This window comes from Camelina sativa, chromosome 12, assembly GCF_000633955.1.
Source record: "Camelina sativa cultivar DH55 chromosome 12, Cs, whole genome shotgun sequence".
Taxonomy (NCBI): Eukaryota; Viridiplantae; Streptophyta; class Magnoliopsida; order Brassicales; family Brassicaceae; genus Camelina; species Camelina sativa.
Genome location: NC_025696.1, coordinates 26,280,265 through 26,296,740, shown reverse-complemented (window position 1 = coordinate 26,296,740; position 16,476 = coordinate 26,280,265). Strand labels below are relative to the sequence as shown.

The 16,476-nt window shown below is 38.1% G+C and overlaps 2 protein-coding genes across 2 annotated transcripts; both read left to right on the top strand.

The window, feature by feature from the left end:
* LOC104732654 (seco-amyrin synthase-like) lies at nt 6,872-13,544 on the top strand. The gene is made up of 14 exons (XM_010452221.2): nt 6,872-7,180; nt 7,281-7,466; nt 9,215-9,304; nt 9,385-9,576; nt 9,658-9,742; nt 9,843-10,009; nt 10,365-10,556; nt 10,673-10,786; nt 11,828-12,070; nt 12,193-12,291; nt 12,363-12,419; nt 12,499-12,545; nt 12,650-13,139; nt 13,252-13,544. The coding sequence occupies exons 1-14, from the start codon at nt 6,974-6,976 to the stop codon at nt 13,366-13,368; spliced, it is 2,286 nt and encodes a 761-aa protein (XP_010450523.1). The 5' UTR covers nt 6,872-6,973; the 3' UTR covers nt 13,369-13,544.
* On the top strand, nt 14,871-16,468 carry LOC104732653 (ADP-ribosylation factor-like protein 8B). Its single transcript, XM_010452220.2, has 5 exons — nt 14,871-15,147; nt 15,585-15,666; nt 15,774-15,928; nt 16,015-16,176; nt 16,253-16,468. Exons 1-5 carry the CDS (start codon nt 15,110-15,112, stop codon nt 16,368-16,370), a joined length of 555 nt encoding a protein of 184 aa, XP_010450522.1. The 5' UTR covers nt 14,871-15,109; the 3' UTR covers nt 16,371-16,468.

Sequence of the window (16,476 nt, the reverse complement as noted above, 5' to 3'; positions counted from 1 at the left end):
CCTTCCCGATCATCTTCCCAGCCTGAATGGCCGAGATCACGAGGCTCCCCGAAGTNCAATAGGATCTGTACCACCCAAAAACCTCTTAGTGAAAACACCCTTCGTCTCCTTGAGCATGGATAAATAACGTCCATGTGCTCCCACATCCGCAACCACTGGCTGCCGCTCCTNCTCGACTGAACTCCAAGTCCAGCTCCTGCACTGACTGTGTCCCCTGAGACAACTGAAGGAACTGCACCTCCAACCGATCCAATGCCTCTCTAGGAAAATACTTGCGGTTGAACTCCAAGACGAAGTCAGCCCAANAGCACCCTATGCTGATGCAACCAATCCATCCCGAGAATAACATCATACAGCTCCACTAGANACATGTGCTAGCATAGCCACAACGTCAGTACCAGGGACTCCACCTGTTGGGACTCCCACACTCGGGACCCTAGCATCACCGGCCACTAGAGCATCAACACCGCCCCCTCCTNTCCCATCTAGCTCGTCCAATAACTCTCAGGAACTTGCCTCCCGCAACTCTGANACACTCACGGTATCCCCCGGAATACCCTGCGAATTGCCAACACCCTCAGCTGTCACAATCTGGTCCTCAGTCTCACTAACCTCTGGGACTCTGCCCCTACCACGACCACGTCCGCGGCCACGACCATGTCCGCGTCCATGACCACGACCAGCAACAGCACCATCTCTATCTGCACTACCATGAACAGAAGACTAAGCAAACAATTTCTATTATAACACAGAAACATAAACTCACCGTGAAATCACACAGTCGGCTCGAAGAGGATGTTCTAGGACTCCATGCCACACACAATTGACTAACTCACATAATCAATCAAGACATGCAATCCAAAACATCACAACAAAAACCTCGTGAACCCAAACCTAGAACCATAAGGGCTCTGATACCAAAATGAAAGGACCGACCTTTTTATAAAAAAAATAATAAATAATAAATAATATAAATATAAATAAACTACAACTAGTGGTCTCATATCCACTAGCCACCTAACCACAATCACAATCAACAACGGAATAACAATACCAACAACAATATCCAATAATATCCAATAATAAAACCAATACTATAGCCTAAGCAATATCCAATAACAAGATAACCAATAATCCAATAACCAATCATCAGGAAACAGGTAACCAGCAACCTAGCAATGTTTCTAATGACTCGATTCTAGCAACCTAACAATGCCAGACAACATCCAATCGAGTCCCTAGAACATCCTCCTCTTCATTGCCTTGATTCCATGATCACACTTTGCCTTTACCTGCACCACAAACACAAATTGAGATACATGAGTATTTGATAAACACTCAGTGAGGCAATCCTCCTATCTACTAGGCTATACACACAAGCAATAAGATCTCTACATGCCACAATCAATAATCAATAAAACAAACCAGGCAATACACAAAGCATGCAACATCCGTCGTAGCTGAAAGAAGGGTATCAACCGACACCAGATGGTGTCGATCGACACTGACAATCTGGTGTCGACCGACACCATACTAGTGTCGACCGACACCTTGCCCGACACTCCCGAAAACCCTATTTTGTGTCAACCGACACCTCCACATGGTGTCGATCGGCACTCGCCAAAGTCTCGAGCCGTCCTCGCGTTGGTGTCGACCGACACCCCAACTGGTGTCGACTGACACCGATGCCGAGCAGCGATTTCCTTCGATCAAAAACTCCGAATCTCGCCTGCAATCCGCTCCATGCATTCCCAGAAGCCAAACCCAGCCAAAGCAGCAACGAAATACCATAGAGAACTCAAAGAAACAACCACATAAGCACCAAATCACATAAAAACTAAAGATCTTAGCTTAGATAAGCCATGGTCATGCACTCACCTCTTTGCAGGAAGATTCAGACCAAAAGCAACAAATCCAACCTTCCTAGCAAGCTTCTAGATCCTTCCTAGCTTCCAATCTCTCAAGAACAGCCAAGAATCTCACCAAAATCACCAAAAAGCTGAAGAACACACTTTTTCCTCTTTTTCTCTCAAAAGCGTTAAACGGCAACAATAGAACTTCCCAAAACCCTTCTGGTCGACAAGACACTTAAATATCACGGTTTAGTGGTTTTTCCTAATCCAAACCGGTCCAAATCGATAATAAAAATCGAACTGGTCGAACCAGAAAAACAGTGGTGTCGACCGACACCCCCTTGGAGTCGATCGACACCCTTGCCCAAAACGCATAATTTGGTTCGCGGGTGTTACAACCTCCTTTTGGGGCATCCTTGGCAGTTTGACAAAAGGACCACTCATTGCGGCCACACCAACCAATATTATTTTGTTCATGATAATAAGCGTATTTGTTTGAAACCATTGAGCCCCACACAAGTTCATGAAATGCAATCGAAACTGTCTAAGGATTCAGACTCTAAAACGAACTTTCTAATTCAATCTAGTGATGTTAGAAAATCCCTTTAAGGACTCCAACCAAGTTTTATTGATGGTTTTTCGAGATTTCTTGGTGGTAGGGCTCGAAGGTTCGATGGACGCTTTACCGGACGTTATCCGAGACGTTCTCCGACGCTTCGCGGATGTGTTCCCGGACGAGTTGCCCGAAGGTTTACCACCGATACGTGGCATCAAACATCAGAACGATCTCATGCCCGGAGCTCAACTACCAAACCGGCCCACGTATCGTGTCAACCCGGAGGAAGCCAAGGAGTTGGAGCGCCAAGTGTCCGAGCTCATGTCCCATGGCTATGTTCGAGAGATTCTAAGCTCGTGTGTCGTCCCTGTCCTACTCGCGCCGAAGAAAGACGGGTCCTGGTGTATGTGTGTTGACTGTCGGGCCGTGAACAACATCACGATCAAGTATCGGCACCCTATACCGAGGCTGGATGACATGCTAGACGAGTTAAGCGGTTCGAGCGTTTTCTCGAAGATTGATCTCAAGAGCGGCTACCACCAAGTCCGAATGAAGGAAGGGGATGAGTGGAAAACCGCATTTAAAACCAAGCAAGGTTTGTATAAATGGTTGGTAATGCCATTCGGTTTATCTAATGCACCCTCTACCTTTATGAGACTTATGAACCATGTTTTGAGAGCCTACATCAACAAATTTGTTGTGGTTTATTTTGATGATATTCTTGTGTATAGTTAATGCCTATCGGATCATGTCATGCATCTTGAATATGTTTTAAACACTCTCCGAGAGGAGCAATTGTACGCTAACTTGAAAAAGTGCGTCTTTGCTGCTAATGAATTAGTTTTCTTAGGTTTTATTGTAAGTTAACAAGGACTAAAGGTAGATAGAGAGAAGATTCGAGCCATTGAGGAGTGGCCCACGCCTACCAGTGTCTCACACGTTCGATCATTCCACAACCTCGCCAGTTTCTACCGCCGGTTCGTGAAAGATTTTAGTATGGTCGCGGCGCCTCTTACCGCGGTGATCAAGAAGAACCAAGATTTCAAATGGGGAGAGGAGCAAGAGCGAGCCTTCAAAGAACTCAAGTGGCGTCTCACTCAAGCTCCCGTACTCGTCCTACCCAACTTCAACAAAACTTTCAAAACTGAGTGCGACACGTCCGGTGTAGGCATCGGTGCGGTTCTCACGCAAGGAGGCAAACCGGTGGCCTATTTCAGTGAGAAACTAAGCGGCGCCACTCTCAACTATCCGACGTACGAAAAGGAGCTGTATGCTTTGGTCCGAGCCATGGCGACCTGGCAACATTAACTCTTATCCCGGGAGTTCGTGATTCACACCGATCATGAGACATTGAAGCACTTGCGCAGCCAGACAAACCTCAAGAGGAGACACGCAAAGTGGCTAGAGTTCATCGAGTCTTTCATGTACGTGATCAAGTATAAGAAGGGCAAAGAAAACATCGTCGCCGACGCCTTATCACGGAGACACGCCTTGATCACCACCATGGACACCAAGGTTTTGGGATTCGAGAGCATCAAAGAAGCATACGCCACTGACGCCGAGTTCAGAGATTGCTTTAAGAACCACGGCAAGGGCATATTCACCGACTTCTACGTGCACGATGGTTTTCTCTTTCGGGGCCGACGTCTTTGCATCCCTACCGGTTCTATTCGGGAGCACATAGTGGAGGTTTGTCCGGGCATTTTGGCATCACGAAGACTTTGGCCGTGCTCCAAGAACACTTTTATTGGCCAAAGATGCGTAGTATGGTCGAGAAACATTGCGGACGTTGCGTGGTGTGTCGGGCGTCCAAGTCCACTACTCACCCTCACGGCCTATACATGCCCCTACCAGTGTCGACAGGACCGTGGATCGACCTATCAATGGATTTTGTTATTGGTTTACCTCCCTTACACCATAAGGACAGCTTGATGGTCGTGGTGGATCGTTTCTCGAAGATGGCGCATTTCATTTCGTGTAACAAGAACCATGACTCGGTGCAACTAGCGAACCTCTTCTTCAATCAAGTAATCCGGCTCCATGGTTTACCGTGCACCATCATTTTGGATCGAGACCCGAAGTTCCTTGGCTATTTCTGGCGAACATTGTGGAAGAAGCTTGGCACCAAACTGTTATACTCCACCGCCGCACACCCACAAACCGATGGCCAGACCGAGGTCGTGAATCGATGTATTGGAGCCTTACTTCGGATAGCAATTGCGAGCAACAAATGATCGTGGCTCGAGTGCATACCACTCATCGAGTTCGCGTACAATCAGGCTATTCATTCGTCCACCAAGAAGTCTCCGTTCGAGGTCGCTTACGGCTTCAAGCCTCTCAAGCTGATGGATCCCTTACCCTTACCACCGGACGAGGTCGAGAGTCAAGACGGAGCCGTGAGAGCCGAGTTAGTCAAGAAGCTTCACGAGGAGGTTCGGGCGAACATAGAAAGGAGGACCAAACAGTATGCGCGCTTCTTGAACCGCGGACGCAAGCCTATGTTATTCAAGCCAAGAGATTGGGTTTGGTTGCACCTAAGGCCGGAGCGATTCCAACAGAAGAGGATGGACAAGCTTAGCCCACGCGGCGACAGACCGTTCAAAGTCATCGAGAAGATCAACGACAACGCCTACCGCCTTGAACTGCCAGGTGAGTATAATATGTCAACCTCCTTTAATGTTACTGATCTCGTTCCGTTTGACGCAGGACGAAGAAGTTTTGGGGACAAAACCTTTTCAAGGGGGAGGGAATAAAGTGAGCACGGGACCAGAACCTTACCGAGACTCACCAGACGTGGCCGAGACGCTTGCACCACTCGCGGGACAACGGCCAGCCAACACACCAGAAATCACTCCGGGAGCAACAACACGGTCTAAGAGCTCTTCCAAGTCCACCAGGCAGAAGATTAACCTGTTCGTGCAAGCTTTCGTCCAAGACTACGACCCGACCGAAGAAGTTCGAGAAGAGACCGTTCGCACGGGCTTCATCCTTACCGAAGGATGAAGGCAACCAAGTCGTTAGAGCAAGGAATCATACTCTTTTTTCTCGCTCCGGGTTTGTCCCACGAGGTTTACCGGAGGAGGTTTTAACGAGGCGAGGAGCTTTAGCGCAAACGTTTGAAGTTAAGGACATTTTCCGTGCCAAGACCGAAGACGTGTTGTTTTTACTTATGCTTTGCGTTTTGAACAATATCTAGAACTCTCTCTTTGTAACGTTAAGTAGAGTGACATGTGTGGTTGTGTTTAAACCACTTAGAAGAGCGACGTGTTCGATTTCAAAGAGAACACGTCAAGGGCAACGTGTGCGGACCATTGCGAGTCCGTGTGTCCCTAGTCTCCTCTAAACCTAGCTCTATTTAAACCCTCTCTTATTTCTTGTAAAATCAGACTTGAATGAAAATAAAAACTTTTCCAAAGAGAGAATCTTTGAATCTTGTCTCACTCCTCTCCTTAGAACCAATCCGGGATTGTTCTACCGAGAAACCCTAGCCGACCTCGAACCGGATTCGCCATCCACTAATCTGACCGTATCGCGAGACAAGCCAGCCCTCGCGTGTCGTCCTTCAATCCACCATCGTCTCATTTCCTCTCGTTTCGCTAGCCGCTTCGCAACCTCACCATCCGTACCGTACCGCTACCGTAGCCGCTCGACCACGACGTGACCAAAGTACGAACTTTCAATCCGCTCGTTTGCTTTCCGCCATATTCTGTTTCCATCGTTTGTTTACTCCCTAGAGTCGATCCATCGCGTCTTGTCCGAGAGAAATCGCTTCTAGTTCGATCGGCTCGAAAACGCTCGTTTATGTTCGTACCGCGAAATGTCCGGCGCTCACATCAAAAACACTCAAGTTTTATTGTATTGATTCAAAGTTTTAACATTTATGCACAATAATATTGCCTCACATTACAAGAAAACAGTCTATTTCTAACCATTATTTTGGACTAATTTGGTGGTCAGAAAAATTCCAACCATTTTCTGACCAACTTCGACAAATTTCCAATAAAAAAATATTAGTCAAAAATTAATCAAATTTTTTTTGAAAATTTCTGAACAAATAGAGGTATAGTAAGAAATTAGTCACAACATTTGGTTAAAAATCTTGTCGTTGTCGGAAATTCGTCTAAAAACAATTCTCTAATTTTTGGATATTAAAAAAAAGAACAAAAGCAAAAAAAATTGGCCTGATCAGGCCCCGCTCAATAAATTTGTGGTCCCTGAAATGTGAAAAAATGGATCTTTGTTACTAATGTCTTTTGGGAAAAGAAAAATTTGGACCCTAAATTTTAGGGAATTTAATTTTAATAAAAATAGAAATAATAATAATTAGATGGCCTCATCATCGAAAATGGTTTTTGACTTTTATTACCTTTTTATTTTCAACAGTTTTTACATTTCAATCCTCAAGTTTTTTTCTTTTTATAATTTTTAATTAGCTAACTGTATTTTATTATAGGAAGTGTCGCCATCAAAATACATCTAGACACATCTAAATTTTTTAATTATATATATGTAAAGAGAGAGTATAGTTAAGAACTACTTGTTTTTGTTTTTTATTGGTAAACTAATGTGGAGGCTGAAGATCGGAGCTGCTACGGCTAGGGATGATACTCACTTGTTTACCACCAACAACTACGTAGGGAGACAGATTTGGGATTTTGACACAGAAGCATGCTCTCCTGAAGAACTCGCGGAGGTCGATCATGCTCGCCGGAATTTCTCGCTTAACCGGTCACGTTTCAAAACTAGTCCCGATCTTCTTTGGCGCATGCAGGTGAAAGTCTTTTGTACACACATGACACATGCATACTATTACTAGTAACGTCAACTTGATAATATAACAAAAAAAAATTGTTTCATTTGGATTCAAACAGTTTATGAGGGAGAAGAAATTTGAGCAAAAAATCCCACGAGTTAGAGTAGAAGATGCAGATAAAATTACATATGAAGATGCAAAGGCAGCAATGAGAAGAGGAATACTCTATCTTACGGCGTTGCAGGCTGATGATGGACACTGGCCTGCTGATAACTCTGGTGTCATGTTCTTCAACGGCCCCTTCGTAAGTTCATCTCCTTTAATATAACTACGCTTCCGATCGGATTGCTAAAATCACTTAGACAGTTGGATTTACTGTTTGGAGAACGTCGTGACTTCTGGAATAATGGTTGAACATAATTAGCCTTCAGTGTACGAAGATCTGAGATAGATTCTTTAAAGACGTCTAGTAGAAAAATGATGGATGTAGCTTTGGATTTTAGTTTTAAAGGTCAAAGACCCCATCTACCATCTCGTGGTTTTAAAAGCTCCATCCATAGATTTTAATCAAAAATTTGAAAAAAAGAAAAAAATGTGAAGATTGAAGAGAGAGACCAAGAGATTTTTTAGACCACTTGGTCCACCTCCAATAGTAAGTTACTGCAAGGGTTGAGTGTTTTAAAAAAAAAAAAGTTATGATAAATTAAGTTTTTAGAAACCCATCATTTTGATAGTAATATGATATCCCTCTTTTAGACATTCATAACAAATTAATAATAAAATTAATTATAAAAAATGTTTAAAACACCCATATTGAGTAATGAGTATCACTAATAAAAAGATGCTTTTAGAGCGCACTGTCTTCTGATAAAGACTCATCTGGGTCTCTCAAAATAAAATAAAACAATTAATATTTCACTGTAATTAGTATATTTTAGTTGGATTTTAATAAGGACAATTCTTGGTTTACTCCTAGGGTGAACCCTTTTGTTCACTTTTTCTTATTTTAGCCAATGAGAATTTGACATATCATAATATATTTAATAACATATTTATTCATCTCCTTATAAAATAAGGAAACAAAATCTGTATACATTATTATAAAATTAAAAACTTAAACCGCTTATTTATAAACTCAAACCGATATATAATTTTATTCTAATTGTAAAATCTAAACCCTAACCATCTCAATTGTAAATCCAAACCGACATATAATTTCGTTCTAATTGTAAAATCTAAACCCTAACCATCTCATTTGTAAACCCAAACCGACATATATATAATTTTGTTTTAATTGTAAAATCTAAACCCTAACCACTACATTTGTAAACCCAAACCGACATATAATTTTGTTTTAATTGTAAAATCTAAACCCTAACCACTTCATTTGTAAATCTAAACCGACATATAATTTTGTTTGAATTGTAAAATCTAAACCCTAATCACCTTATTTGTAAACCCAAACCGATACATCATTTCATTCTAATTGTAAAATCTAAACCAAGCAAATATTTAACTTTCCTTAAATAAAATTATACAGAATTTGTTTCCTTAATATGTATTGCTTTTTAATTTAATTTTGATTTAGTTTTTTAAACAAGATAATGTATAGAAGATTATGATTGGTTGATAAGGAAGAAGTGAACAAGAAAGTTCACCCTAGGAGTGAACCTAAGTATTTTTCTTTTAATAATGAAGCCAATAATTGCTGAACAAGTATCCAAAAATCAGAAACATCTCTCATTTTAGTGACATTTCTCGTTCTTTTCCTAAATTTTTGTTCAATATACTAATTTTTTAATATAGAGAGACTCCCATGGAACTGCTCCATCAGCTCTCTTATTGTCTTATTGCTTTGATTTTAAAAAATAATTAATTATATAATAAAATTTTAATATGAATTTTTTAAAAACTCTTTTGGGTTACCAATGGAGTTGCTTTTAGAGTTCTCTTTCAATATAACTTCTCATGTTCGACTTGTTATGGACTTGTCTTAATTTGTAATAAACTGATCGAAAAAAAATTCATTTACGTAAAATATTGAAACCACAGTTACTATGCTTATACATAACTGGACATTTGGAAGAAATCTTCACCGTGGAATATCGCAAAGAGTTCCTGCGTTACTTGTACAACCATCAGGTAACACATTTAATCGAACTGACATATATGTATAATTGCATATATATATATATATATGACAACACAGTAAGATCTTGTAGAGTGAAGATGGTGGTTGGGGATTACACATAGAAAGCCACAGTTGTATGCTTAGCACGGTCCTCAACTACACCTGCCTACGAATTCTAGGAGTAGAACCAGATCAAGGAAGTGCTTGTGCAAAGGCACTTAAATGGATACTCGACCATGGTGGAGCTACCTATACTCCATTGTTCGGAAAAGCTTGGCTTTCGGTATATTTATGTTATGAATATAAAATAAAATCTATAAAAGATAATATAACTAGATTTGCCTTAAACTTGCCAATTTAATAGGTTCTTGGAGTGTATGATTGGTCTGGCTGCAAAGCTATACCACCTGAGTTCTGGATGCTCCCTTCGTTTTCTCCTATTAATGGAGGTTGAATTTTGTGATTTTTTGTTTATTTCTTTTTATATATTTGTGATGAGATTGGCTGCAACTTTATTTGATCATATATATGTTTTTATAATTAGTGTAGGTACCGTATGGATTAATTTCCGGGAGAGTTTCATGGCATTGTCATACCTATACGGTAAGCAATTTGTAGCTACACCAACATCTCTCATTCTACAGCTCCGTAAAGAGCTTTATCCTCAACCTTACGCACAGATCGTTTGGAGCCACGCCAGAAGCCTATGCGCTAAGGTTATTACTATTATTATTATTATTTTTGTCAAGAACTAGTAGTAGCTAGATACCATTAACTTATTATTACATTTTGATGATGTGAAATTGTTCTACTATTAATATATACACTTAAACTGTTTGTAAACTAGAATAGTGTAAGAATACTAGCTAGTACGTTTAACGGTTTAAGTTAACATTGTTTGCAACAAAATCATGCTATATGCTGTTACAAGTACGTTTAAGTTAACAGTGTTTTGAGTAGAAATCTCATTAAACATAGCATTCTCCTATTTGATATCATGATGCAAAAATACATCTCGTGTTCGTAATTACCTCCAATACTATGCCATGTAAATTTAATATATTAATGCAGGAAGATGCTTTCAACCAACAATCAAATCTACAAGATTTGTTTTGGAAAAGTGTTCATATACTCTCCGAGAACATCCTAAACTGTTGGCCTTTCAACAAGCTCATAAGACAAAGAGCTCTTCAAACCACAATAAAACTCATTCACTACCATAATGAAGCCACTCGATACCTTACCGGTGGATTTGTGTCAAAGGTTTTACTCGAAAATGTTTTTCTCTTCCGATATATCTTTCATTTATTCAAACGAAACAAAATAAAACAAAAATCTATAATCTTAACTAGACCAAATTTTGTGTCCGTATTTGGTAGGTATTTTGTATGCTTGCATGTTGGGTAGAAGAGCCAGAGGGTGATTATTTTAAGAAACATCTTGCTCGAGTCCTTGATTTTGTATGGATTGGTGATGATGGTTTGAAGTTCCAGGTTAGTCTCTCTTTTGTTTTTTAGGGAACCTGTGGAAAAGAACGAGTAATTGCACTCTATATGATACTTGAGAACAGAAATTAAGAAGTTATATGCTGCATTGATAGAACAAGAGTTAGGTTTTTTACTGTCAGAGATACATTTACGACTAACCAAGTCGACTAGTGGTTAAGGGAGAAAAATCCTGCTATCTGGGTTCGAGTAGCATTGGCATGGAGTTCGATTAGTTTTTGGAACTAGAAAACCTAGTGTTTTATATGTTTTATTTTAGATTGCCTTTAAATATGTAGACAAAAAACTTAAACTACCATTAAATTTTGTTTTTGTTCCAAAAATATTATTGCTATATTTCCCTTTATATTTTTTTTTTGCCTTTTTATTAAGTATGTTGGGTTTAAAGATTATTATTTAGCTTTTAGGATTTATTTTGAAAGTTTAAAGTTTGGTTTAAGTTTTGTGGTTTTTTCAGAAATATATTTTAGTGATATTTTTGGAATTATAAACACTAGTGATGGTTTTTCTGGATTGAAAACTCTTTTTAGTGGTACTTTTGATAATCACCCTTGAATATATAACACGCTGCTGCTAAAGGATTTAGTTGTAAAAACTCACTGCACTTGAAAAATCAGTTATTTTCTCGGATTGCTCATAAACGTCTACTGCATCTGTGAAATATCTGGTCTAGCATAAATAATTCTGCCAATAACATATGTGCATGCGTCTTATATCTATACGCCATCTCGCTTTTAATCATGGGTGATTGATCTTTGGAAAACCGAGGTAATCTTATTCTCACCGGCCGTACGTCAAATAAACAAACAACGAGTCTAACCAATTATACTCCCAAACTAAAAACACATAAGTCAGCCATATAACTTCTATAACAAGATAAATTATAATTAACTTAAACGTACATATCATAGAAAACTTATGATTTTGTGGGTTACTCTAGTACTATTCTAGTATTTCTCGTTCTGCATATATGATGCTGATTCATCAAAAGCATGTTAAGATGGATATATATATATTTACTTGGTGCAGATTTCTGGTAGTCAATTGTGGGATACAGCCTTTTCACTAAAAGTCATTTTAGCTTGTGATGTTGATGACGAGATTACGTCAACTCTGAAAAAAGGATATGACTTTCTGAAGAAATCTCAGCTTACACTAAACCCACCTGGTGACCATCATAAAATGTTTAGAAACATTACAAAAGGTGCATGGAGTTTTCCTGACAAAGATCAAGGATTGCCAGTATCAGATTGTACTGCTGAGAGTTTAGAGGTGAGTACATGCATGCATGCGCCTTCTCTCAATTATGAAGTTTTAATTTACTTAGCATATTGAGGTTAATGTATTAATAACTCGCTACTTCATTATATGCATGTTGTGTGTGTCACGGCTAGTGTTGCCTAATGTTTGAAACCATGCCATTGGAATTCACTGGTGAGAAAATGGACGTAAAGAGGCTATATGATGCAGTCAACTTGATTCTTCATTATCAGGTTATTATTCATACGTAAGAACATAATTTGTTATAATAATTCTCTCAAAGTTCTTTTTTCGATATTAACAGAGCAAGAATGGTGGTTTAGCAGCATGGGAACCAGCGCATGAGAAAACTTGGCTAGAGGTATTGACCATTCTAAATCTATTTTGTTCAAGATTGGCTTATATGAGTGTAACAAATGGCTAAAATCAATCTCATGTAGTGGTTTAGTCCCGTGGAGTTTATGGAAGACGCAATAGTGGAGCATCCGTAATATTTATATATTTTACCTTTTTCTATTTTATGACGCATTAGTTTTCTTCTTTCTTTTTTTCTTTTTGGGTAAATATTGTATTGGTTATAAATTTTTTTAGGTATGTAGAATGCACAGGGTCATCGATAGTAGCAATGGCTCGTTTCATGAAACAATTTCCAAAACATAGAAGACAAGAGGTGGAAAAGTTTATCAAAAATGGAACAAAATTTATTGAGGATGTTCAAATGGCAGATGGTTCGTGGTATGGAAACTGGGGAGTGTGCTTTCTCTATGGAACCTTGTTTGCATTAAGAGGATTAGTGGCTGCAGGCAATACCTACAACAATTGTGAGGCTATTCGTAAAGCAGTTCGATTCCTTCTGGACACGCAAAACACGGAAGGCGGATGGGGAGAGAGTTATCTCTCTTGTCTTAAAAGGAAATACATTCCTCAAGTTGGAAACAACAAAACGAATGTTGTGAATACAGGGCAAGCACTTATGAGTCTAATTTTGAGTGGTCAAATGGAAAGAGATCCTCGACCGGTTCACCGAGCTGCCAAAGTCTTGATCAATTCACAATTGGATAACGGAGATTTCCCACAAGAGGTATTAATATGTTGTTAACTTAGTTAAATTTTTGAGACATATTTCAACAAATCTTGTTATAATCATTACATAAACTATACACAAAATGTTGTTTCTTTGTTTCTTTCTTCAGGAAATGAGTGGGGTGTTCAATGTCAATTTGAAGTTCCATTCTCCTAATTATAGGAACATCTTCACTCTTTGGTCACTCGCAAATTACACGCAGGCCCTTCGAGGTCTGCTCCAGTGAGAACTCCACTCTTTAGTTTGTCAACACAGTCACTTTTCAATCTTAATACATTTACCTTATTATGTGAACAACTTCTTCACGTGTCTAGTTTTTATATATTGGGTTTGTTGTTGTATCTATTGTTTGTGTTGGTTTATTAATTTTTTTACACTATACCAAATCGTATTTGAACTCAAGTGAACTAAAGAGGTAAAACAACAACAACAACACTAACAAAACCAATACATTGATACACGATTTGGTATAGTGTAAAAGTCTCACAGTCATGAGAAGTGGGTTTCTAATTTGGTGTTTGATCTTTTTTCGTTGAAGTATTTGGTCTTGAGTTTTTTTTTTTTACAGTAGGTTTTGCTATTTCTTTTTCCAACATGATTGTGGATTATATAAATTTTTTTATTAAATGTAACGTAAATTTTACCTAGCCAAAGAGAGTTTTTTTTAGTGTAGAAAATAAAATCTTAAAGAAAAAGAACTGATTAGGGTATTTTGCTCAGACGAGGCAAAGCAAAACAGAACATTTTAGTGACTTTGTTAGTGACTTCGTCAATAGTCATTCTCAGCTTAAGTTGCCATTGTTTCTTGTGACGGCAAACTCATTTTACATAAACTAAATACATGATTATATAAAAAGGTATGATTGAATTTTAAAAAAACAGTTTAAATCATTATCTGCTTAGTGGCAAATGGACATATAAATTAATGTAACGGGGGTGTATTCAAACCATGATTTTGGAGAATTTGAAGGGATTTAGGAAATTTAGAATTTTAATAGATTTTAAGGAAGTTCATATGATTTTCTGTAAAATTCTTTCAAATCCCACCTAAAACCATAAGATTTGGATTTCTGTATTTTTAACTAAACAAATCCTCCAGAATTCTCCAGAATCCTAAAAATTATTAAAATCCTAATCTACAAAACTGTTTTGAATAACAGTGGATTTTAAAGTAGATTTTTAAATCATCAGTTCAATAACAAAAGATTTTAATGGATTTTAAAATAGATTTTTAAATCATCAGTTCAATAACAGTGGATTTTAAAATCCATGATTGAATAATATAGAATTTGTAAATTTCACACAAATCACTTAAAATGTCAAGTTGAATACACCCGGTAGTAACTATAAAATCATAATGTTAAATGTAAATTGTTAGAAAAGAGTGTTCGAACTCGGTTAAAACACTTTAGCTCGACGGCAAAACACCGAATTAAAAAAAAAAGTATTTTTATGAAAAAAAAAAATATATCTGAAAAAGATGATTTCTAACAATTTCTCAAGTTTCGAACACATGGCCGTTAACTTTTCTTTTAATATTACTGTAAAAATATCTAATTTTTTAAGTTTTTATGTTGCATGTAAAAACATTTTAATTTGGTAAATAAAATTTAAATTCATAAAAAATATATATATAAAACTATGTCGTTTAAGTGAAAATAACTATTTCAGTGACAGAACAAGTGTTTTTTTTTCCATCAATGTTAATATTCAACATTTTAATTTGCCTGGTGAAGGCAACAATCGCGTGACAGAAGAGTGAAGAGAGACACCGTTTACACAAACTGACAAATTCTATTACCTTAAGTAAGTATAAGGTCCAGATTCTTCTTCCCTTTTCCTTTTCTCTCATTAACCCCATTAAGCAAATACAACAAATCGAACTAGGGCTACAAATAATTTCGATTCTGATTCAACCAAATCCAGAATTTGAGTGTTAAATCGTCGAAAAAATCGAATCTTTGGAGATGGGTCTTTGGGATTCACTTCTTAACTGGCTCAGGAGGTACAGTTTCTTCTTTTTGTTTGCTCTCTGTTTTGATTTGGTCTCTTTGTTCTTCCATTGAAGTATCTTGTAAATATCGTTCTGGGTTTAGTAAAAGCTTGGAACTTGTGTCACTTGTGTTACATAATCTGTTACTTCTCTTGAGACTCTTTTTATTTCTTAGGCTGTGCAGGTTACATATTATATGAATTGGTTTTATTAGAAATCTATCTTTATTAGAAATCGATTTAGAATTATATAATTCGTTTATAGTACTGATTCAGGACTTGGTAATGGTGTATGTCATAGTAGGGGAAGAAATCGAATGATCGAAATTGCGGAAACACTTGAGATTAATAGAGTTGTAGCAGGAATGCTAAGAAAGGGGTTGGTTTTAGTAGAGTATGAACATCTTCTTCAGACATTAGATTCAGTGTTTGTTTATATTGCTTTGTCAGCTTGTTCTTCAAACAAGAGATGGAGCTCTCACTTGTTGGGCTTCAGAATGCTGGGAAGACTTCTCTTGTCAATGCTATTGCTGTGAGTTAAATTATCAAAGGCTTTTTAGTCGATAAGTAGTATTATCGAACAAATCTAATCTTACGCGTTTCACTTCTTCTTTTTTTTTTTTTTTTGTATTTTTCAAGACTGGAGGTTACAGTGAAGATATGATACCAACTGTAGGATTTAACATGAGGAAAGTTACAAAAGGAAATGTTACCATAAAGATTTGGGATCTTGGAGGGCAAAGAAGGTTTCGTACCATGTGGGAGCGTTATTGTCGTGGAGTTTCCGCCATTGTGTATATCCTCTTTCCGATATCTTTTTAAAGATCCCATGTTGCTGTTTGGTAAAAAATCTTGATGATTGTTATGGTAATATTCGCAGGTATGTGATTGATGCTGCAGATCGAGATAGTGTACCGATATCAAGAAGCGAATTGAGTGATCTGTTAACGAAACCGTCTTTAAATGGCATTCCTCTTCTGATTCTTGGCAACAAAATCGACAAGTCTGAAGCTCTTTCTAAGCAAGCTTTGGTTGATCAACTGTAAGTTTCTTTCCCTTCAAGTCCATTGAACAAGATCTGAATTCCAAGTATATGACTTGGATTTGTTTTGATGCAGAGGGCTTGAATCTGTAGCAGACAGAGAGGTTTGCTGTTACATGATCTCGTGTAAGGACTCGATAAACATAGATGCGGTCATCGATTGGCTCATTAAGCACTCGAGAACCGCTAAATAAAACAGCTCATCATCGGTCCAGAGGAAAACAAAGCTTGTTTTGGTTTCTTGATGTTGTTTTATTTGTTGAGAATTTCAATCAGATGTAAATCATCAGCTTTTGGTTT